Source organism: Protopterus annectens, chromosome 10.part0 (genome assembly GCF_019279795.1).
Source record: "Protopterus annectens isolate FY-2018-M chromosome 10.part0, PAN1.0, whole genome shotgun sequence".
Lineage (NCBI taxonomy): Eukaryota > Metazoa > Chordata > Ceratodontiformes > Protopteridae > Protopterus > Protopterus annectens.
In genome coordinates, this window is record NC_056744.1 from 299,538,635 (window position 1) to 299,564,728 (window position 26,094).

A 26,094-nucleotide genomic window follows, 5' to 3' on the forward strand; every position below is an offset into this window, starting at 1 on the left:
TTTTGGTAGTAGATGGTTGAGATGAGAGGCAAATAGGTCCACTTCTGGCTTGCCCCATGTCGAAGTGAGTTGTCTGAAGGCCTTCGGATGTAACCTCCACTCATGTGGATCTGTGAAATTCCTGCTTAGGCTGTCCGCCAACACATTGTCTTTTCCTGGAACAAACTGGGATTGTAACTGGATGTTTAGGCTCAGCGATTTCTCCCAAAGCTGCATTGTCAGTCTGCAAAGAGGGTAAGAGTGGGTGCCCCCTTGCTTGTTTATGTACCACATCACAGTGGTGTTGTCTGTCCGTATCATTAAATGGCCTTGCTGGCGTTGGTGTTGAAAGGCCTCGATGGCATGCATTACTGCCAGCATTTCCTTTTGGTTTATATGCAGATGTGTTTCCTTTGGAGACCATTGTCCTTGTATACACCTGCCTTCCATGTGCGCCCCCCATCCAAGGTCTGAGGCATCTGTAGTCATGGTCTGTGTTATCTGTGTTTTTTTGAATGACATACCTGTGTTTGCCTGGCTCACCGAGGCCCACCATAGGAATTCCTTTTGTAGGCATGGAATTAGTGGTATGATTGTCTCCAAGTTGTTGCTGTGTTGAGACCAAATGCTTTTTAGGTACCATTGAAGCTTTCTCATGTGTAGTCTTGGGAATGGAACCAGGAGAATGCAGGATGCCATGCAACCCAGGGCCTGTAGGAATCTCCTTGCAGTCATCTGAGTTAGTTTTGCTAGACCTTTGAAATAATGAGTTAACTTCTCTTGCTTGTCTTCTGTCAGGTAAGCCATCTGAGAGGCTGTGTCTAGTTTGGCTACTAAGAAGATTATATGCTGGGGTGGCTGCAGTCTTGACTTTTGGAAGTTGACTGTGTATCCCAGAGCTTGAAGTAATCGTATGACATAATCCAGGTTTTTTGTCAACATCAATTTGTCGTCCGCTTGTATGAGGCAGTCATCCAGGTACGGGTAAATTTGTATACCCTGGAGCCTGCAATGAGCAATTACTGAAGCCAGGCATTTTGTAAATACTCTGGGCGCAGTAGATAAGCCAAATGGCAATGTTGAGAATTGATAATGCTCTGGCCCTGCAAGAAATCTGAGGTATCTTCTGCAGCCGTGTCTGATAGGGACATGCAGGTATGCCTCCTTGAGGTCCAGAGTAATCAGCCACGACCCCTTGCCCAGCATGGGAAGGAGTTGCTGTAGAGTCAGCATTTTGAACTTTGGTACTATGAGAAAGGTGTTTAATGCGGACAAGTCCAGTATTGGTCTCCATTGAGATTCTTTTCTTGGAACAAGGAACAGCCTTGAGTAAAATCCCTGGTCTTGTTCTTGTTGTGGAACTCTTTCTATTGCTTTCATCCGAATCAGCAGAGTGATTTGCTTGACAGCCTCTGCCCTCTGATTTTGTGGCAGGTTTGGCATGCCTTGTTTTCTTGGTAAGGTATGAAAATGGAACCTGTACCCTCGGTCTATAATGTCCAAAATCCATTTGTCCTTTGTCAGTCTGTGCCAGTTCTCTGCAAACAGAGATAATTTCCCGCCCAAGGGAGCTTCCAGTTGTTCCCTGGTAGGCAGTAATAGAGGAAAGTCATTGAGATTGTGGTTGTGGGGCAGGTAAAACCCCTGCGTCACTTCTTTGGCTTCCTGGCTGCCATTGTCGTCCCCTGTAAGGGCTTCTGTATTGGCCTCTTCCTCGGCCACGTCTGTTCTTACCCCTTTTAAACTTTTCTGGATTAGGAAAGGACCAGTTTTTTGAAGGCCAATTCCTACTGAATCTGGGGGGTTGAACCTGGAGGAAATCTTTCACAGTCTGGACTGATTTTGCTTTTTCTTCGATGGTCTTTAACACATCCTTAGCATTTGCACCAAAAAGCTTGTTCTTTTCCAAAGGTACATCCAGAAGTTTTGCTTTTACATGATCTGGTAGAGGTTGATCTTTTAACCAAGCATGTCTACGAATGACTGCCCCTGTCATAGCTGCCCTACATGAAGCTTCCAGTGCATCATATCCACACTGCAGGAAGTGATTGCTTACTTGCTGAGTGTTATGTACAGCTTCCTGCAAAGTCTTCCTGTCTAAAGGCTCAGGAGTGGCTAATGTTTTTTGTAAATCTTCTAATAGATAATCCTGGTATTGTAACATATGGAAAAGGCAATTTAAAGCTCTCATAGATAAGGTAGTGGATGTGTAAACCTTTTTGCCCCATCTCTAATGACCTAGCTTCCCTGTTGGAGGGCAAAGGATTCTTTGAGGTGGAGGCTGAAACTCCTTTAGGCCCCTGTGAAATAGTTTCCAAATCAGCAGTGTGGGCCCTGAATAAATGGGAATGAGTTTCTGGGACCCTGTAATACCTGTCTGGCTTGGCTGGAGCAGGAGGAAGAGAATCAGGGGTAGCACTAGAGTCAGAATACAAATCATCCAGAACATCAAGTACAGGAGGAATAGCTAAGGGCCTGTGCTGAGGCTTCTTAAGGAAAGTCCTAAGGCGTTTCCTAGAATCAGAATAATCCTGACCTTGCCACTTGAAATGTTCCCTCATGGTGTGCAGAACTTCCCCAAAAGAAATATCCTCAGGAGGGGAGGCCGAGGGGATGGAATCTTCTGCATCCGAGTCCTCATAGGTCTGGAAGAGATCTTCCTGGCTATCAGAGTGGACAGAGCCCTCAGAATCTTCATCTGAATGTGTAGGGTCAGAGGGTTCAACCCGGGGCCTTTTATCAGGAGGAGGCTGGGATCCTCTCTCAGGATGGGCCTGTGAACCTCTAATCATGGAAATCAAATCAGCAGCCATGGACATAATTTGTGTCTCTGGAGTCAGCTGAGGTAAGGGTTTAGAAGTAATATGCTTTGTTTTGCTGGCTGCCTTAGCCTTAGTGTAGGCCTTAATAGGCATGGCCATAGGGGGCCTGGCAGCTCCACGTGCAGGAGTGACCTTGTCTACAGCAGTGGTCTCGGGCATTTCCTCGGTTTCGGTATCCGGAGGAAAATCTATAACTGGCGTCGGAGTAATGTCTGGAGTCGGAGTCGTCGGTACTGCGGTGTTTTCGGTTCTGAGTGGTGGAGAGACCGTCTCAGAGGGAACCGGAGCACTCGCGCTAGGTTTTGGCGTGGAGTCGGAGGTAGACGCGGGCCGAGGATGTCGGTCCCGGTCTTTTCGCTTTTTGGGCGTTTGCGATGTCGGAAGATCCGACGGCATGGTGTAAGCAAAATTAGCGCCGAAAAAGTCTTCAGCGAACTCCGCCCGGCGCCTGAGAGTGCGCTTGTTGAAGCGAGCACAGGCTACACAGGCCGAGACGTTGTGGTCTGGGCCCAGGCAAGGGAGACAGTAAGAGTGGAAATCCTTATGAGGTATTTGTTTACCACAAGAAAGACAATTGTTAACTTTTTCAGTAATTTCTGACATCGGCTGAGGCAAGAAAAGGTCCCCAACGGGGTACTTAGCTTTTTGATGACTTCGGTATCGTAGAATACAGGAGCTGACCGACCGGCACTTGCGAACTGCTTCTGCTTCAGGCACCGCGCGGCAAGAAAGACTGAAGAAAATGGTGTCGGCTGATGCTTATGTACTCCAGCCGCTCTGACGTCAGAGAGAAATGCGACATCAGCCGACGTCGGACCCAGACTTTGGAATCCGGCCGACCGAGGGCTGCCTGAGGCAGGACAACCCACATGTTATGACTGCAGTTGCATTCTTGAAGGACATCCAAATCCAGTTTATAATGAGAAATAAAAGTGTGAGATGAGGCCCAAGTGGCAGCTGAACAAATATCATCCAAGAAGACCCTAGACCAAAAGGTCGCTGATGTAGCCATAGATCGGGTCAAATGAGCCTTCACTTTCCCTGGTAGAAACAAACCTCTTTCTAAATAATCCCGGCCAATGCATTGAGAAATCCAATGAGCAAATGTCACTTTTGAAACAGGTTTACCAAAGAAGGGCTTGGCATAGGACACAAAAAGTTGATCAGACTTGCGGAATGATTTAGTCCTACGAATATAAAACCTCAACTGCCTATGAACACCCAGTAAATGTAATTTGTATTCCCCTTTGTTTTGTTAGGAAAAAAGACTGGCAAATTGTTGGTCTGATTAATACTGGCTTCTGAAGCTACCTTGGGAAGGATGGATGGGTTAGTGCGAAGTGACACCCTATCTTTATGAAATATCATATAAGTGACTTTAATAGAAAGAGCTTGCAGCTCCAACACCTTTCTAGCAGACCTGATAGCAACCAAGAAGGCAGTTTTCCAAGTCAAAAATTGTAGATCCACAGATACTACAGGCTCAAAAGGAGGGAAAGTCAATGCCTGCAACAGTAAGGTGAGGTCCCATGGTGGAATTGGATCCTTAACCAGGGGTCTGAGAAGAAAAGCACCTTTGAGAAAGGTTTTACAAAGCTTAGAGGAAGCCAATGAAGACATGTTAACTCCAACATGAAAATTAGAAATGGCTGCTAGTTGGACTTTCACCATGGAAGAACTAACACCCTGTTGAAAAATGCTAGCCAAAAAATCTAAGACTGCCAAAAGCGGAACAGTGAAAGGGTCCAAAGACCTTTGATTGGCCCATATAAAAAAAGTTTCCATTTACTATGGTAAACTTTTCTGGTAGATAATTTATGAGCCGCTACCAGAATGGACTTAACAGGAGTCCTAATAATCATGGGAACTGGAGCAGCCAAGCAGTGAGCTTCAGATTGTCCAGATCTGGATGAGGAATCCCCAAGGGATGAGACAGCAGATCCAGAAATGGATCCAAGTACCATGGTGAAACCACTAGATGAGACCTGAGTAACGGAAAACAAACCTGTCAAGGCCAGAATGAGGTGATGAGGATTATAGTGCTCCCCAGCCTTCTTGCTTTCTGCAGAAACTCAACATAAGGGGAACAGAAGGATATGCATAAAGAAGCCCAGGAGGCCAAGCATGAATCAGAGCTTCTCTGGGGGCTTCCCTGGCGGGGGGTTCAGAGCAAAAAACTCACTGTACTTCACGATGGAAGGAGATGCAAAGAGCTCACAACAAGGATGACCCCACTTTAGAAAGATCTGTTCCGCTACTGAAGGATTCAGAGACCACTTGTAAGGCATCAGAATCAATCTGCTGAACCTGTCGGCTAGAATGTTGGATTGTCCCAGGATGTGCATTGCCACCAGAAAACGTCTGGTGGAGGTCACTCATTCCCACATTCTCATGGCCTCTCGACAAAAGGGATAGGATCTGGTTCCCCTCGGTTTGTTGATATATCAGACCACTGACGTATTGTCTGTCTGAATTACAATCATTCCCAGAGGAAGATGAGCATGAAGGGCCTGCAATGCAAAAAGAACAGCTCTCATCTCTAGAACATTGATGTGCAGATAGGTCTTGGAAGGGGACCACGTGTCTTGAACTGTCCTTACTGAACAGTGGCCCCCCCACCCTAGTAGGGATGAGTCCGTGGTCATCGTGGTCTTGAGCAAGGCAGGTTGAAATGGACATCCCTTGAGGAGATCCGGGACTGAATCCACCAGCAAAGGGAGTCCCTGCATGCTTTTGAGATTCTCACCAGAAATGACAATGGAAGGTCTAACAGTGACCACTGAACCGCCAGTGTCCACTGCAGCACCCTCATATGAAGGCAGGCCACAGGAAGGAGACTTATTGTGGCTGCCATTGAACCTAAAGCCTTCAACACTGCTTCAGCTGTTGGTAAATGAGTTTGGAGAATGTGTAAGATGTGTAACCTCAAGCTGCGTATTCTGTCTGATGTGAGGAACACCTTCATTTGTATTGTGCCCAGCCTTGCCTCGATGAAGTCTAAAACCCGGACCGGGAGAAGTGCAGACTTGTTCATGTTGATGGTAATGCCCAACTTGTTGGCTAACTGAACAAAAGAAGTCCCTAGCCTAACATAGTAGATGCTGCAAAGGGGCAGTAAAATGCCAATCGTCCAGGTACGGAAAGACCTGAATACCCTGAAACCTCAGGTGAGCTGCTACTACTGCCTTTACCTTGGTGAACACCCAGGGGGCTGTGGTGAGACCAAAGAGAAGGGCTCAAAATTGGTAATGATCGGCACCCAGCTGGAAGTGAAGGAACCTCCGGGAGCACCTGTCCATCTTGATGTGAAAATACACATCCTGGGAGTTGATCGAGCACATCCAGTCTCTGGCCTGCAGATAGGGCAGTATAGATTGAATTGTGACCATCTAAAATATTGTCTTGGTTACTGATCCAAGATTGATCTGAGGTCCCCATCTTTTTTGGCACTAAAAAGAACCTGGAATAGACCCTGGATCCAGACTGGTCTGGGTGACCAGTTGGATGACTCGTTTTATTAGCAGTGAATCTACCTGCACTAATGTTTCTTCCTGCTACATGGGTGGAATGTCCGGAGGGTCTTGTTTGATGGGGAGGATTTTTGAACAGTATAAAATATCCTCTGGATATGACTCACAGCACCCACTGATCTGTAGTGATGAACTTCCATGCCAGTGGGTGGAGAACAAGTTACCCCTGACTGCCTTCAGAGATGGACAACCAGGCAACCCCTCAGGGCTGCTGCCCGTGTTTATCCAAGAAAGGTTCTCGGGACCTGAAATTCCTAAGCCCCCTCTGCCTCTAGGGTGGCATCTATCATATCCCCCTCTGCCTCTTGGGGAAGGTGAGTCCTAAGCATCCCGGGAAAATGCCTGAGACTTGCAGAGTCACATCTTCTTCTGGCCTTGCTGGTTCCTGGAAAAGGACCTTTGAGGCAGTGAGAAGTGGACCCTAATGGCAAACAGTATCTTCCCATCCTTCTCACTCTGGACCAAAGTCTCTCTCTGACCGTCTTTCCAAAAAGAGAAGAACCATCATAAGGGGTGTTGGTAAAAGACGCCTTGAAGTGCTCCAAGAACTGACATAAGTGGAGCCAGGTGTGGCACCAGATGGCAACACCTGACTCCGCCGCCCATGCATTTCCCTCTGTGGCATGGGAGAGCAAATGCATAGACGTGTTGGCTACAGATTTTAGGGTGGCCATTCGTGCAAACATCTTCCTGTCCTCTGCCAACATGGACCCTGGGGTCGACTCTGTGACTTCCTTGACCAGATCTCTCTGGAGTTGAATAATGTGCATCATGTAGTTCAGCATCCTCACACAGAAGGTTGCTGAAGCATAAATACACTTCCTAAAATGATCCAATGTTCTCGACTCTCAGTCAAGTGGATGGACCATGGAACTCTCCTGGGTGGCCAAAGCATAGCATCTACAGGGGACCGCTTGTGCCAATGTAATTTGCCCGTGGGAGAGCTTAAGACCTTGTCCAGGTGCTTGGGTACTGGCTCTATGGTGTCTGGGTCCTTCCATGCCCTAGATGTTATCAAATCCCCTAGTGGATCAGCAGGAGGGGACACCCAAGAGTTAGACAGGCCCGAGTCGAATGCCTCCAGAAACACGGACTCGTCAGAGGTTGGTTTTGGGGCTACCAACCCCCTCTTTGGTGGATGATCTCCATGATGTCTCCAAAGGAGGCATCCTGGGGGGGGGTGATCTTGGGGAACCTTCCCCTTCATCCAGGTCCATGTCTTCAGAGAGGGACTCTGGGGGAGAGACCAAGTGCCTCCTTTTACATGTATGCTCGTGGGGGGTCTCCTCAAAGGGACTATCTGGAAAGGTCTCGTAAGCAGGTTGTTTCAGGGCTGGAACATCCTGGGGCACTACAGCTACGGGCTATCCCTGAGAGGGCAAGATGGTCGGACTGGCACTCAAGGTTGGGGGGGGGGTCTGGATGGACTCTAAAGATGAAATAGTCAGAGGCCTCGACCCTGTGAGAACCCCCTCCACCACACCAAATGCTGAGGGGGAGCAGACCTCCTGGGATGAACTAGCAGAAGCCGCTTCCCTCCTGAGCCGAGCTTCTAAGAGCCAAGCCACTGAGGGGAATGCTTCTCTCCAACAAACTCAGAGCAGACAGCACTCCCTTGGATCTGACCCCAAGGCTACAGCTCTGAGAGCTCAGAACTGATCTCGTCAGATCCGACACATTTAAGGCACTGGCCAGCGTCAAGGTACAGGGTACTATGGGAGCCAACCCCTCGACTCGAACCGTCTTCAGATCCAACAACTCTGAAACCACAAGTCATATCGGCGAAGGAGTGATAGGTCTGAATACTGGCTGGAAGGTGCCTGCTCCAGTGGGAGAAGGCCCTGGCAAGGCCTCCCATCTGGATTTGAGTGTGGATAATCCTCCACATCATCTTGTCCATCTCTGCTTCAGATAGGCTCTGGATAGAGTGGGAGGATGCTGCCAAAGTGGGCTGGGAGAGCTGTTAGGGAGAAGGCCTAAGGGGTGACTGGCTAACTAGAACCTTGGGCTCAGGGGAGAACCTCGGAGACCTGATATGAGGTGTAACAGGCTTGGAAATGGGCTTAACCTTTGGAGGTGGACAAGCCTCCAATGAGCAGTCAGGAGAGCACTTGCAAGGCTGGTCCTTCTTGACCTTGTCCCAGAGGCTAAGGAAGGGGAAGAAGAAGCAGCCGCTGCTTTCTTAGTGGGGGAAGGTGGGACATCAGTCCCAGCAGAGGAGGGCAACAGGCCCTTAACAATCAGTTTGTCCCACCTGTCCTTAAGTGCTCTAGGGTTAAACCCAGTGCAAATAGGACAGGGGGACTGGAGGTAAGCCACTTCCAAACAAACCACACAAAGAGTGTGGCCATCCACTGGGGAAAGCTTATGGCCACATTCTGTGCACCTTTTAAAAGTAGGCTTTGGGTCATCTGCCATGCTTCAGCTGGCCCAAAAGAAAAACACACACACACATGCACACATGCTACCACAAGGTAAGAAAGAGGGGAGGAAGATAGAAAAGCCTACAAGAAACAAGCTACGAAGAACCCTGAGATGGTATAGATAGGTTAGGAGTGAAATGGCTCAGTAGAAAAGCCAAAAAAGTCAAAATTTACTTTTTAAAGAACACCACTATCACAATGGAGCTCCGACCATGCTGCTTCCTCTTAGGTGGCAAACGAGATCTGAAAGGAGAAGGGAGACAGGGGGCATTATGTGTAAGGAGAGCAGCATGGACCTCGGAGCCGTAGCTGGAAAATACGGCTGTGTTGGATCCAATGTGGATCCAAAGACCCACAGGTTGAAGAACAAATGAAGAAAACTACTTCAGATCAATGATTTCATTCTCATTATGAACAGTATGAAATTTCTGCACAAAATTTTGCTCTAGTTTTTGATTTTGTTTGATCCCAGTCCCCTGCCTTTCCCCTTTCTCCTTTGGAAATGGACCCTGCCCTGTCCTCTCACACAGTGATGAAATGGTGGTGTTAATGTTGTTACCTCCAGGGAAACTTTGAAAGGGTGGGAGTGACTGGCTATCCTGTCAGACCATTGTTAAGATGGGATCGGTTATCATTGACGTCTTGCCCCCCATGTTTAGAAGACACTGACTTCATGTTTCTGTTGAATTCATCCCATAATCAATAGGATGGTTGGTGTTGTCCAATGTACTTGCTTTGGTACTTAACAGAAAGACATTACCAGAATCAGTGAATCACTCAGAAAGACATTTATGACCACACTGGATAAATGATGGGTCTGTCAGCATTAATGGGACCCCAAACTAGCAATGGACCCTATGCAGGTGTCTATGGAGCAACACCATATGTTTAATCACGTATTCCTTCAAAGTATTAATTGTGAAATGAGTGTCCATAAATATACAATAAAAATTGCCTCTACATCTTGCAAAGTAAAGGGCACTACTATTTGTATTGAGAATTGTCTACACCCGGACGACTGCAGCATTGATCTATCAGTGAGAAATCCATGCATACATCCTATAGAATGCAGTCATAATTTTTTTAAATGCTCTTTGCAGCAGGCTTGTTAAATATTGCATCCCTGAGCTACAAGCATGCTGTTCCAGAACTTACTGGTGTACACACAGCCTCATTATTTCACTGAACTCTGTACAACTCATTTTACAAACACAATAGCTACTTTTCTTTCCCCTGAGGTACCCTCATGTCCCACAATTTCTATAGGCTTTTGGGTTTCCCACATCTCTTGCCCAATTGAAATACAAGAACATATAATTTGCTCTTTCAAAGTCTGTCCCACATGTGATCCTTAATTACCTGCCTCGTCTACCACCACTCCTTAATGATGGAAAGCTTACATGTACTCTAATGTTAAGGACTAAGAAGGCAGGTTCCTAGGCAGTGGACTACAGAGATAGGGGGTGATCAGTCAGATTTCAAGAGCTCAGCAATATGATATTTAGTATAATCATGTACATGTCATATGTTTTTCTACACTTACATCTCGGAGCATCTGTCTCCATCTTAGTGCAGCCAATGTCCACCATAAGACATAAAAACATTACTAGTATTCATACTGTTCCCTTGGAAATGGAGAGCAAACCAATGTCCCCCACCACTTCTACTGGCATTTCAGATTCATTCACTAATGAAACTTTCTGTTTGGACAGGATAGTGCCATGTCAGTACACAGATGGAACAGCACCATGCTCCTTTTTTTAATCTTCTCCTGCATAATTTTGCCATTGAGACACTGATAATGCAGCATGCATCAGGGCAAGGCAGGATATGACATTTTACAGTATGACCATGCAACACTGTACATACTAATGGCCATCTTGCTAAAGATGCATACAGTGTTAGGAAAAAAGGGAAATTCTTACTAATACAGTAGGAGGATCTGTTTATATCTTGTGTATACAGTGATTTTTTTTTCTTAGAATGACTGCTACAGTTTTCTTTAGCTGCGGTCATTCCAAACCATTCTCAAGTGCTTGTAGTAAGTGCACAACTGAGCATTTTAGCTCTTGTCACACATTTCTAGATATAATCACATTACACTTGTAATGTGTAAACTGCACTGGCTTCCAGTTGCAGAGAGGACAACTTATAAGGTCTCAGTATTAACTTGTGTAGCCCTGCATGGCATATTTCGGGGACATGTCAACACCCTGTCTGCCATTTCATTTCCTTCAGACTGCTAGCGCTTCCTAAATGCATTCTGAAAACATACCTGACATGTTTGTCCACATAGCATGTACCCTGCCTTGATAATTTACTACCATGCCAGACACATGAAATCCCCACTTTGTGTACTTTAAGAGGCTCCTAAAACACAGTCATTCTATAGCTTACAGCTCATAATAATTCTAATACACTGCTTGAATTTACTACCCAATTGCAGTTAATATTTATTAATGCATGTCATATGGCACAGTTCTAGTCTTTAATACATTAGTAATTTATCATAATTTGCTGTACACTGATTTGAGCTGAGAATAGTGAGCAATATTAGTGGTATGACTCAGAAAAGTCTACTGTCCAGGATAAAGTCAGTTGTCATAAACTTTGAATTCATTTATTTGTCCTGTTTTTTATTTTATTTTCTTTTTAATAGAGACTAACAGTGACATCCTCACCAATCCAGAATGCTGGGTACAAAGGCTCTGTAAATACAGCATGAAAGGTGTGAATGAGTTTCATGTTTTCCTCTATAGCATAAAATGAGAGGGTACCAGCAGGGATATTCAAATGTACTCCGAGCATCATAGGCGTTGGCTGTTCGAGTTTCACTTCCTCGCCCTTGTGCCATGCAGCATACCTAGTTTTGAACAGCTGCAGACTCCACGAGTCTTCATTTAGGCCAATGTACCAACGCTTGTCTTCTGCCTTCCGCTCAATCCTCTTGTAGGCTACCCCAAGGTACAGCCAGTAGTCTGAGAATCTAATCTCCCAATAATACTCCCCTTTGAAGAGGCTCTCTGAGCACAACACCTGCCAAGCATGTTTAAACCTCTCTGGGTCATCAGGTAGATTATGACAATCTAAGGACTTATGTTTCACTTTTCGGTTATCTTTGAAGATGTGCAGATGTTGATGTGCTGTTTTGGGATCAAAGGTCAAATGACAGGAATCTGGGAAATATAAAAAACAAAAAGAACAGTGCATTCTTATGACTGCTGTATGCTATGTGGCATAAAAAGCAAGAAAATAACATAATTATCAGTCATACTTGCAATCCTGTTTATTAGTTTTTCTCGAGTTTATTTTATTAGATTTATTTCACTTTGTATAATAAACACAAATCACTTAATAAAAAGTTTAATTGTCTGTAATCACTATTGCATTAAACTGATAGGAAAATCCTAAGAACAGAAAATTCCAGTTCTTTGCCACACTCTAGAAATAAACTAACAAGAAAACAGTGAGAGGAGAAGAATAAAGATGGATTCCCACTCCCTGTAAACACTCATTTACTGAATGAATGCTAATAGAGCTAGAAGTTGTAAGACTAAGTTTTCTTTCTTTGATTGCTTGAGTAGGACCTGAATTAGAATTTTCTAAACTTTTAAGGGATGAGGTAGACAGTCTGAATATTTCAGGACCACATACACATTTTAAATGTACTACCTTCCCAGGTATGCCCAACCTCAGGCTCTTTTTTGCCCAGCAGTCACCTCATTACAGCCAAGGAGCAGAGGTCCCAGCTGCCATCACACTGAATGCAAGCATGTGCACATGCAATCACGTGGTCTGTGTATGTGTGTGTGTGTTTCTGTGTGCACACACAGGCATGTGTCTCAGTGTCTTGTGATGTTGTTTATTATGACTTACCTGCTTATCCATTCCCTCATTGAGCACAGGGATGTGTCTCCACTACTTATTTTGCAGATTTCCCTGTACAGTGTTTGTAAGAAAAGATGACTTGTACATTTAAATGCTTACTAGTGGTCTTAGAGGTATCTCCAGGGACACAGTGCTATGGATGTCTAACTCTTCCTCACCTAACCTCCCTGAAAAAATGGAAGCAAGCCTTTGTCTGTTCCTTCCTTTCACGCTAGCCAACCATCTAAAGAGGGCTTGTTGATTAATACTGGATGATCAAAGCTATGAAGACGTCCATCTTTACTATTGTTAGATTCTTCAATAGTAGTTTTATTTGCATGTTTAAGTGCAGGACCATGAAACTTGTATTCAAAAACCAAAAACGAAACTTTATATTGCAGTGTTACTATTATACAAAATGAGAAAACAGCACATTCTAGTCTGACCTCTAAGTTGCACTGATTATGATGTGTAGCAACTATGGCTAAATAAATGAAGGCAACAAAGACAGGAAGTATGACACAGTAGGGATGTAGGAATACAAACTGTAATTCTCCCTTGCACTTAAAATACTGGAGTAGACTGTGTGTGTGTGTGTGTGTGTGTGTGTGTGTGTGTGTGTGTGTGTGTGTGTGTGTGTGTGTGTGTGTGTGTGTGTGTGTGCGTGTGTGTGTGTGTGCGTGAATGTGTGCGTGTGTGTGTGCGCGTGTGTGTGCCTGTGTGTGTGTGTGTGTGTGTGTGTGTGTATATACACTAATTTCTTTCATTTTTTTGTGTTCTCAAGTCGAGACTAATATTTTCTTGCAAACTATAAAAGGTAAACTTCGTCTACCCACACGTTATATAACATATACTGTGGATAAATGCACATTTCGTCATTATCCATAGATTTTTCCAGAACATTCCATGTTACAATATATGTGTACAATGAAGTACTTGCTTTTCATTTACACACTGATATGGTTTATGAATACGTGCACTGACAAATTAAATGTTAACTTTTAGTCATGTAGTTAATGTAATGTAGAAATTATTTATGAGAGTATAGCTGACAGAACTGCATGTTAAGATGGCATTCCTTTTTGAGAATGTTGACATCACAAATGGATATCTTAACTGATATATGTCAGCTACCTGAACTGTTACAGCTGTGGGGTATTGCTGCAGGCAATGCAATTGCATGCAGTCAAAACAGCAGATTTTTGTCATTCAAATCCCATCACAGACATTACATACGACAGCTTTATTAGTCTTACAAAGGAATAACTGATTTGCAGAAAATGCCTTGTGAGAGCTAATTTTGTTCCACTGTAGTATCCAGTTATGTTACAAATGTCACCACAAACGTGATATATTGTGATGTTAAATGTGCATAGCATCTCATCTAATGCACAAGGTAGCACTTATAATTTATGTATACTTTATATTTTATATATATATATATATATATATATATATATATATATATATATATATATACATATATATATATATATATATATATATATAAGAAATCCGCCTTTTGGGGATGATTTCTATCCCTTTCAACTTTCTGGCTTAAAAACATGTGTGTTTGCATATTTTTTGCACTTGCTCTAGAACCTGATGGAAAGCACTAGGAAGCCTTAAACTGGCACAAGCACTCAATTCTCCTTGTTAATAAGAAGAAATTAATCGTAGGCACTAAACAGCCTATAATTGCAAAGTACCTTGCAAAGGTAAGGGAAAACAGGTCTTGTACTTTACAAAAAAAGCACCTAAACAGGCATGTCCAAGAGTCAGCTTCTGGTGATTTCTCCTTTCCACCTGGTGAATCTGGGCATACTGGGGCAATGCAGCAACTGTCTCATGTACACAAACAATCCTCTCCTCCTACCACCCAACACTACAACCTGTGAGAGATGCACTTACATAGCCAAACTGGAAGCAAATCTCTCTCCAGCCAAGATTGTGCTAGACAGTCAAGAGGAGGTTAACACCTGCACCACACCTCAAGCAACACATAGCCCTTCTAAATCCACACCATCAACACCCACACATAGCAACACTAAACCCACATATGCAGAAGCCCTTAACATTAACCTGTCCAAGCAACAAGGACCTCCGAAGCTGAAATGCAAACAAACATCAGACACAACCAAAGTGACATATAGCTCACAACACCAGTGTGCTACTCAACAACAGCCCCTAAGGCAAGACAATGTACCCAACACTTTGTCATAGGTGACTCTATAGTCAGGCACACTGATGTCCCACTCACCAGGCTGAACAAGGAGAAAATTACAGTCAGCTGCCTGTCGGGTGCCAGGATCTGCCACATAATGCATGCACTCAAGTCACTCCACAAAAAGTACAAATATGACTGTCATTGTCCATGTTGGAGTGAATTATTTGAGACGTACTTCTCTGGACTACATGAAAAGAGACATGGAAGAGCTCTCAGATCATGTGGCCCAGGCAGGTATGACCCTAGCCCTGAGTAGCATCCTGCCTTCGCCCAGAATGATACCACAGTATAAGGACAAAATGATTGACTTCAACAACTGGCTAAGCCTCTGGTGTCATTCAAAGGGGATCCAGTATTTGTCTGCCTGGGACGACATGATCAACAAACCACGATGCCTTGCCAGAGATGGTCTGCACTTGTCACCTCTGGGATTCAGGTTACTGGCTAAAGCTCTTGCCACCCCTATAGTGGCTTTTTTAGGCAAGGTTCAAATGACAAAACCACCACCGTAACAGATAAAAGCATGCAAAATCTGAAGGTAATGCTTCTCAATGCTAGAAGTCTAAATCTTAAAATGCACTCTCTCGCGGCACTCCTAAAAATGGGGAACATCGATATCTGTGCAGTAACTGAGACCTGGTTCAAGGCTCCAGAGAGCACCCCTGCAATACCAGGCTACAACTCTTACCACACTTTTCGGCCACCAAACCAAGACTGAAACACTAAAGGTGGAGGGGTGTCCATATTCACCAAGGATATTCACACCAACAGGCTAGTTGCCCAACACAATGCATCTGAAATTCTCCAGGTGCAACTAACACTAGGTAAGACTGCAATCCAAATTGTAGCTTGCTTGCTACCGATCCCCCAACATGCCCCAAGATTCTCACTATCTCTTTCTAAACATACTGTAAAATATTAAGATACAACCAAACACCTTATTACTGGGTGATTTTAGCTACCCTGCCATTAACTAGGAAAACTACTCGGGTACCAACACCTTTTCCCAACGGTTCTTGGAATTCATAAATTCCAACGCCCTGGATCAGCTAATCCATTGTCCCATCAGGGGCTCCAGTATCCTAGACCTGATCATTACCAATATGGGAGATAGATGCTCCACACCAGTGGTCACCCCCTCATTGGTCAGATCTGACCATAAGCAAATCACCCTTGGCATCCACATCCCACCCCCACCCCCCAGTATGGAAACCTCCGCAAAAAACTTCTCCAAAGCCAACTTCATGCTACTCAAGTCAGAAGTGACAAACTTCATGACGCCCATGCAGACGAGAGCTGAAAGTTCGACTGCTGAATCCTACACTAAGGCATTGTACAAGCACATCCACTCGTGCATGAATCGTGCCATCCCAAATAGAACCAAGACTCTCTCCTCCAAAAAAAGGAATCCAATCTGGTGGTCTCCTGCCATAAACAAACTATACAACAGAGGGAATAAACTGTTGCAGAAAAGAGGAAAATCCCAGGATGCAAAAAACTCCCTTACCAGCCTCAGTAAGAAGCTGAGATCCCTCTTAAATCCTCCAGAGTTACAAAAATAAAATTGCCAAAAATTCCAAAGACAACCACAAGGCATTCTGTAGCTATGTCAAGAATCTAAATGGCAATGCTCAGATCTGCTCTGAGCTACAACAGAATGGCATTAAATATACTGATCCCAAGGATATTGCCAATATACTGGCAGATTGATTTAGTGCAAACTTCACCCCCCTCTCACCCCCTAAAGGGCCCATCTCAATACCAAAAGATTGCCAAATTCCGGTAATTATGGCCACAGAGGTAGAAACTGCACTCTCCAAAGCTAAGAATACAGCATCCATGGGACCAGATGGCATCCCGGGCTGTGTACTACATGAACTACAAAACGAACTGGCACCTCACTTAAGTGTCATCTTTAATCATAGCCTCACCTCAGGCTTCATGCCCACTGAGTGGCGCACAGCTACAGTTATCCCACTCCACAAGGGGGGATCCACCTTGGATCCTTGGAACTACCATCCCATCAGTCTAATAAACTGGATCTGCAAGGGCATGGAACGCATTATCATGGAACTTATAAACAAAGACATTGGCAACCATCAAGCACTGGACCCCCACCCAGTTTGGGTTCGTGAAGGACGATCTTGTTCCTGAACCTGACTGACTTCTTCTAATCAGTCTCCGGAGCTGTGGACGAGGGTAAGGTGACCACTCAGCCTATCTAAACCTTGCCAAGGCCTTCGACACCATCGCCCATTCTGGAATCATAGATAAACTTACTAAGCTGGGCATAAATCCCTACATCACTCAATGGGGTGCCAACTGGCTTACTGACAGAACCCAGACTGTAAAAGTAGGTGACTCCAAATCCAGCTCTAGACAAGTGACAACTGGAGTACCTCAGGGTTCAGTCCTGGGACTGCTTTTGTTTGGCATCTACTTCTCTGAAGTAAAGGCCAACACTACGGGACTCTGGCTAACAAAGTTTGTAGATGACTGCAAACTGGGAGCCATTATTGAATCCCCAAATGATGTGGATATTCTACAAAAGGGCCTTACAGAAACAGATGCTTGGTGCCAGAGCCATGGGCTCAAGCTTAATGCCAAGAAATGTATAGTTATCCCCTTTGGGAAAAACCATGTACCCATGAATTACCACATAGGTGGCAGTACACTAAACACTGAAAGTGTGATGAGAGACTTAAGGACACAGGTGGACAGTGGCCTCACCTTCGATAACCACATCGCCACAACAGTCAAGAAATCCTTCTATGTGGCACACCTCATCACTAAGGGCTTTTCATCCAGAAAAAAGGAGGTCATTGTCCCACTGTACTCATCCCTCATTAGACCCATTATAGAGTACAATGCCCCGGTTGGTATGTACCTCACAAGACATCTGCAACAGCTGGACAGGCCACAGAAATACCTCACTAAAAGAATTACAGGCCTAAAGCAGACCCCCTATACTGACAGTCTAAAAAAACTCCAGCTATAGTCTGTGGCGTATCGTCTACTCAGAGGCGGTCTCTGCTTAACATACAGGGCCATGTCAAACCCTGAGCTGTTGGACATGCTCCACTTAAAGAAATCTCAGTCCCTCAGAGCCACACACTCCAGGGATCTAAACCTTGTCATCACAATGAACAAAACATGCTGGAGGGATAGGTTCCTGACGCAGAGACTCCCCATACTCTGGAATAGACTGACCATACATGTCAAGCAGAGCGCCTCTTTGGCCCTCTTCAAAAGGAACCTTGATGATTGGATGGGAGATAGGAAATTCACCCCGGGGATCATGTCGGTCGCCCTGCTAGACAGGGGTCCAGAGAAGTAAATATTGTGGGAAGAAATATCCAGGGAATTGTTATGGCTAGGCTTGTATAGGCCCTAGGGCCGATAGCCTAGTACCAACCTATGAACCTATATATATATATATATATATATATATATATATATATATATATATATATATTTATACACACACACACACACACACACACACACACACACACATCCATGTTTAGCTAGAATATGCATGTACATCCATAAAACAGGCACTATATAGCTACACATATAGGTATATCTGTCAATTTACATATCTTGACCTACGTACTCAGACAAATCTAGTGATTTATATTCATGCATATGTATACACAGGAAGATTGCAAAGTTGAGGTATCATGTATCATATGCATGTGTACACAATTCTGTTTATTATGACACCACACTAAGTACAGCATACAATATGTGTAGGCAATGGCAGGGATACATTTGTTAAGGGAAAGTTATATATGTGTATCATATACATCATTTCTAGCTATTCCATGCTGTCACTTTGCTTGTCACGGTGTATAGTTGTTCAGAGTTCAAATTCCATTCTAATAGTATCATGATGTGATGCCACCCATTAACCATGTTGCATTGTTCATCTTATTTGCATATATCTGAAGTGCAACATTTGATTCTTAATCTTAAAATATATATTTACTACACATTTTAATCATAGTATGTCAACATGAATCATTAGTTGCAGATAATAATGAGTTATAGTGATACTTTTAATGCTATATTGACACCTCAACATACAATATCTGAGGCCCACACTGAGTAAGGAGTTGATCTCAAGCTGCAACTATTATTGGTGGGATGCTTATCTAACAACAGGTTTACAGCAGGGGCATATTCCAAAAGTCCCATTTTCAATGGTATCTAATAATGGAACAAATCTTTTAAAATCAAGCCCCATGTCAGTGTTGCATGCTACAGTGGCATGATACACTTATCTTACAACTTACTGATATATATATATATATATATAGATCTATGTCAGATTATCAAAGTTCCAAAACTTCGAAATTCATATATCTGAGACCATATGATTGAAGTTTCAGAACTTCGTACATTAAAAAAAAAATCTATTTTTTAACATTTTTGCAGAGATGCACACCCCACACCCCCTACTAATTAAATATACCAACTCTAAGATTGCACTACATTGTGGAAAAGGGTAAATTTCTTATTTAGCACTGTAGAACAGAGCATGTGTTTTAACTTTAAGAAGCATTTCCAAGTGTAGGAGTGTGCATATAAATAGTGAGCTCATGCAGGCAGCAGTGCCATTTTGAGAGAACAGCCAGAGTGTTAACATGTATTAGTGCAGTAGTCAGTCTGTTTATACATTTTTTAAGTTTAAGTTACTAAGCCTTAATCCTGATGTGTTTGTATATAATAAAGCTGCTTGAACCAAACCCACAACTGTTCATCTGTTTTATCCTGACCGGACGAGCAGCATGGTGTCAAAACCGGGATTAAGAGTACAACTTCTTCAAGCCATGAGGTGCAGAGTTGACGGTGACGGCATACTGAGCAGGTTGTGTGATACAGTGCTCAAACTATTAAAGAAGGCCAGAAATGAACTTCAGGTAATCAAAACTTGCATAAATGATTTATTTTGTAAAGAAAACGATACAAAGCATTTGTAAAGCACAAAACGTAAAAAATAGTAAAGCATCAAATGAGTAGCACAAAACACATTATTAATCAAATGAAAGGCATAAAACGCATTGTTTATTAAACGAAGCATTTGAAACCATGACATTTGATAAAATTATCAGAAGTACTTATACGGGGTTCAGAGTTACCTCCAATGTGCATAATGAGCATGTTTAAAGTAAATTGAGCACAATAAAAGTATAATGAGCATGACAAGAGGTTCGATGGGCATAATGAGTACAATAAAAGGGTAAAATAAGCTTAGAAAAGCAAGGCAAGTGCATGTTCTTTAGTAAACGTCCGTGTTTTGGCATGAGCTACTACTTCACACTGACTGAAGCCATTCAAAGTATAACTAGAGTTGTTTGAAGTATCTTAGAGTGTGTAAAGTGTTGGCAGTGTGTGCTTTATTACAGTGCAATTATTTCAAAGAGTTTACAGTGTCTAAAGTACAGTTATTTTGCAAAGTGCAGTCAAAGTACATCCATTTCAAAAAGTTTCTTGTGCTGTGTACATTTATTCACAAAGTGCTGCCATTTCAAATGGTCTCTTACATTGTACAGAGTTATTTTGCAAAGTACAGCTATTTTGAAAAGTTTCTCATGCTGTATACAGTTCATTTGCAAAGTGCAGTCATTTTGAAGTGTTTCTTACTCTGAGTTTCCTGTGCTGCATACAGTTCATTTGCAAAGTACAGTTATTTCAAAGTGGTTTCACAAAGTATAGTGATTTTAAAGTGTTCTTGTGCTATGGACATTTATTTTTGCAAAGTGCAGTTGTTTCAAAGAGTCTGTTGTGCTGGACATAGTTACAAGTTCTGGCATAAATTTCTGGCATATATGTATATATATATATGTGTGTGTGTGTGTGTGTGTATGTTCGTACATAATTTCAAGCACTATTACTACTGGTAGAGGCATTTCGCAGACCCAGTCCACTTGTGTTTGATCATAATAGTGCAGAGAAATGGAGAGTATGTGAGCAGGAATACACTATTTACATACAAGCAGCTTTTTCTGACAAAGATGCATGTATGAGGGCATTTATTTTGCTTAACTTAGCGGGGGTCAGAAGCCATTTAAAGAAAGTGTTCATTTGTGTGTGCACCAGCAGTATATGCAGGAGTGGGGGAAACTGCCATATTGTTGTACCAGCAGAATCAATGTAAATTTAGAGAAATGTGTAAACCCCAGACAAATGGTACATTCGAGAGGCACCTATTTTACACAAGAGACAAAAAGCTAGGAGAAACATTTCCAGCTTATATCACTGACTTGAGAAATAAAGTTAAAATGTGCAGATTTGGTGATTTGAAAGACAAGTTCTTAAAGGGCAGCCTTGTATGTGGTGTTAATAATGCTCCAGTGAAAAAGATTTTGCTTTGTGACAGTGATTAAATGTTGAGCAAAGCTATAGAGATTTGTCAAATCCATGAGCTTACAGAAAGGCACATGAGTATGCTTGCAAGTGATAAGGGCATGGTTTCAGCAGCCTCTAGAGCAAACATAGACAGCATGCAGCACATGGCTAGCAGAAACAAGCCTAAGCACAACGTAGCTGCATCCCCTGCAGGTCTTCTAGGGAGGACTTGTAACTTTCTTGCAAGTTCTAAGACTAGCTCAGCAAAACGGACATGCTCAGTGCAGTATAAGGGTGAGTCAGCAAAACCCAAGTCAAGTTTTATTGTTAACTGTTGTAATTTTGGTGCCAATCATGAGTCTACAAGAGAGACATGCTTAGCATTTGGTCAGCATTGCCACAAGTGTAAAAAATGGAACCACTTTCAAAGGTTTTGTAAATCAAGCAAGGCTCATTCAGTTATTAAGAAAGGTCACTTATAAAAGCAAGGTGATCATGTAGAAAGCTTCAACCCTACTTTCTAAGTAGATGTGTATCAGTGGTCAGTGAAAAGATTAATGCAGTAGATTTGTTGGCAAAGACCGAAGTGTTTTGTACTGTCCTGATCAACAGAGCTTAAAGCAGACACTGGTTCAAAGTGTAATGTTATGTCAGCAGAAACATTTGCTAGAGTTAGAGCTGGTGAACAACTTAATTTGGCAAATTGTGTGAAGCTTGTTGCTTATGTAGGTGCAGAGATTCAAACCAAAGGTTCAGTAGTGCTTTCATGCTATTCGTCTGGGAACAGTTACAGATTGCAGTTTCTATGTAGTCAGAAGACATGTGCAGTCATTATTAGATCTCAGAGACAGTTTAAAAATAAAACTGTTTTCTTTTACCAAAGAAGTCCATCATGTATGCACATGTCCTAGTTCCACTTTCACTGATGCTATTTTCTCAGAGTATGCTGATGATTTTGATGACAAGCCAGGCAAACTTCCAGTTGTGTACTCGATGAAAGTAGACTCAGAAGTCAGTCCAGTGGTCAGACCAGCGAAGAGAATTCTTATAGCCATGCAGGACAAAGTCAAAGACCAGTTAGATAAGATGGTGCAACAAGATATAATTTGTCCAGTCATAGAACCACATGAGTGGGTGTCTACCATGGTAGTTGCTCTTAAGAAAAGCTCAGATGAAATCAAAATACGTATTGACTCAAGAGACTTAAACAAAACATTAAAGAGACCATATCATCCTATGTGTACAGTTAAGGAGGTTGCCGCCCTCATTTATTTTATTTTTATTTTACATTTGTTAACCAGGCTAGTCTAACTGGATATATGTCCATTTTCAGTAGAGGCCCGGGAGAAAAGCTCCAATAGTAGCACAAAGCATTTATAGAAAAACAGTCTTAACACTAAACAAATAAAGGACACAAAGAAGTAGATAGTAAATAGTAGTAACACAACGAAGAGCATTACACTAAGATATTGTCATACAGGGTAAGACAAGTCATTTTACAATATGATACATGAGAAAATTTACAGTAAATTAAAAAAATATATATTCACAAAGTAAGTTAATTTGGTTACAGTGGGAGTAAGCAACATAGTTTGAGTAAAAAAAGTGGGAATACAGAGATAAAAGTAGTAAAAGCAGAGGATTAATCAGGGTTGCTGCAGGGGCATAACCAATGTGTTTTTAGGTGTCTTTTGAGCTTTAGTTTAAAGAGGGGTAGGGAAGGAAATAAAGTTAGTTCACTAGGTAGAACGTTCCAGTTTTTCCCAGCAGTGCTAGAGAACAGAGAATCCCCTGCCAAGTTGTTGGACTTGTTTATGCTAGCTAGAAGTTTGCTAGAAGAGCGTAGGGAATTTATATTTTTGTAGGGAATTATGAGGTTAGCGAGTACAGGAGTGTTTTTAGGTTGATATAATATCTTATGGGCGATGGTGAGTTGGGAAAATTGCAGCTGGTTTTGTAGTTCAAGCCAACCTAGCTGCTGTAGATTCTGACAGTGGTGGGTTCTAAAGGGATTCCCAGTGGCAAATCTCACAATGTTATTGTAGGAATTAGCTAATTTGAGAAGATTTTTTTTTTGGTTAGTATATATGGGTGAGGCATAAAGAAGAGTGGAGATTAAATGGGAGTGGGCGATAGTGGTTCTAGCTGTTGGAGTTAGGAAGGATTTGATTCTGTATAAAGAGCCCATTTTTCTGTTTACTGTTTTTATAGTGTTGTTTATATGGCTATCAAAATTGAGGTTATCATCTACTGAAATTCCTAAAAGTTTGGTGGTAGAGTCGGGGGATATGAGGGTGCCATTACTGGATGTGACTGAGAAATCCATGGGGAGGATTTACTGGTAGGTGTAAAGAGTAGGAGCTTAGTTTATTTTGGCATTCAAGAGGAGGCAACATTTCAAGAACCATGTCTCTACTGTATTAAACACCTTTTGAGTCACAGATTGCAGTTATGCTGAGGAACTGGCTGAACTGATGAGCGTAGAGTTGTCTGCATATTGTATACAGGTAGCTTGAGGAATTGCTACATATAGGTCATTGATGAAAAGTGAGAAAAGGAGAGGTCCTAGAATGGAGCCCTGAGGGACTCCAAGGGTGACTGACAGGTGGGATGATAGATTGTTCTCCTAGAGCACTGCCTGTTGCCTATTGCTGAGGTAGGACTTGAACCATTGAACAGCCTGAGTGTCAAGAGAAAGGGATTTGAGAATATTTATAAGCAGGGGGTGGTTTACCGTATTGAAAGCTTTTGAGAGATCAATGAAGAGTGCTGATGAGAGGATGTTTTTATTATGGTTTCTATTAATGGAGTCTGTGAATGATAAGAGGGCAGTAGTGGTACTGTGGAATGGCCTAAAGCCATGTTGGCAGTTAGCTAGTATGCTGTATTTCATTAAATGGTCTAATAGCTGACGGTGAATACATTTTTCCATAATTTTTGCTAAGGGTGATAGAAGGGCTATATGCCGGTAGTTAGAATATTCATTTGAATTACCACCTTTGTGTAGGGGGATAATGTGGGAGATTTTCCAGATGTCTGGGATGGTTCCCTCATTAATGGTTCTATTTATAAGGATGGATATAGGATAGGTTACTGCTCTGGATGCTTTTTGCAGGTATTCAGATGGTAACCGGTCAGCAGAAGGAGTACAAGGCTTAAGTTTTTGGATAAGTTTGTAGATGAAAGTGGTAGAGATAGGTTGTAGTTGGAAAGTTGAACATCTGATTTTGATGACAAGACAGGCAAACCTCCAGTTGTGTACTTGATGAAAGTAGACCCAGAGGTCAGTCCAGTGGTTGAATGTTGTATTCATGCCAAGTACCACTGTTTTTTTTCTGTCTTGGATGCAAAGAGTTCATTTTTGGCAAGTAATGCTTGATTACAAATCTTCACTACTGACTACATTCAGTACTCCATTTGGTAGATACAGATTTCTCAGAATGACTTTTGGAATACATTCTGCCAGTGAAGTCTTTCAGCGGGTTATCCTTATGCTATGATAGTGGATGATTTACTAGTTGGAGGTAATGGAGAAGCAGAGCATGACAGAAACCTCAAGAAAGTTCTGGACACAGTACGTGAAGTGAACTTGAAGCTCAGTCCTCTGAAATGTAAATTCAGGCTACCTGAAGTTACTTATGTAGGTCATTTATTTCCCAGTACAGGCTTATGACCAGACCCTTCTAAACAAGCAGCCATTCTTAAGATGCCAGCTCTAGACAATGTCCAAGCCCTACAGCATTTCTTTGGTATGGTTAACTATTTGGGAAAGTTTATACCTGACTTCAGTGAGTTATCAGCACATTTAAGAGAGCTGACATGCAAAAATGTTGCCTGGTCATGGTTGGAACCGCACCAGAGAGCACTGATAACCTCAAACAAATTGAAAAGGAACTTTTGGCAATTGTATTCGCATGTTTGAAGTTCCATGATTATATTTATGGCTGAACTATCCCGACTCTAGATCTCAGAGCAACCCAGACGATGTTCCTGTTGAAGAACATGTCTCAGTATCCATTCCTGTCCTAGATGTCCCTAAAGTTGAACATTCTTCAAAGACAGTCCCTGTTGCTAGATCCAATTCTAATTTTTATGCTACGTGATCAGGCTGTATTTCTAGACCTAGTGTAAAATATATAGCACCGGAGACATGATTGTTTTATTTGTGTTAGTTTTGTATGATTGCATGTCAAAGAATTAGTTCTGTATAATTGCATGTCAAAGGATCACTTCTGTACAATTGCATGTCAATGAATGCTGTCATTTTAGTGTATGACCTATTTCTCAAAGATGGAGTATGTAGAAAAGAGTGTGTGTAGTACCTTTAAGAAGCATTTCCAAGTGTAGGCACGTGCATATAAACAGTTAGCATGTGCAGGCAGCAGTGCCATTTTGAGAGAACAGCCAGAGTGTTAACATGTACGCTGTGAGGCTGCCAGCCCAGCTATCTGGAATTTTGTAAATAATCATGTACTTTGTGAATATTAATATTATACATAGGCTTGTCCTACAAATGTAAGAGAACTATGTGTTATGTGTATATTAAACTGCTCATGCAGAAGTGTGCGTTAAACTATATGTTATGTACTGAGCTTCAAGAATGTAACCGCAGTGTACCCTACTGGAAAACAACAGAAATGTGTATGAACTATATGCCTATGCAAATGCATGTTTTGATAGTAAGAAGCTGGAACATACAGAGTTAACTTGCAAAACTCTAAGAAAATAAGCTGAATTTTTTTTTATGACTGTGCTATAAAGTTAGTTAATGCAAAGAGACAGGATGTCTACAGCTAGAGGTTTCTTTCTATTGTCTGGAAACAGAAATAATTATAGGTTTCAAATGTAAAAGTGTTTACCTGTTTTACGACTTCCAGTTGTAGGTAAACTTC

The 26,094-nt window shown here is 42.5% G+C and overlaps 1 protein-coding gene across 1 annotated transcript in view; it reads right to left on the reverse strand.

Moving 5' to 3' along the window:
* Positions 1-11,177: 11,177 nt before the first annotated feature.
* The window catches only part of TRIM65 (tripartite motif containing 65), a 442,474-nt gene continuing 427,557 nt past the window's right edge, over positions 11,178-26,094 (reverse strand). Inside the window, exon 7 of the mRNA XM_044085173.1 lies at positions 11,178-11,930. Within this exon, the coding sequence (XP_043941108.1) occupies positions 11,407-11,930 (524 nt within the window). The 3' untranslated portion in view covers positions 11,178-11,406. The remainder of the gene's footprint in view (positions 11,931-26,094) is intronic.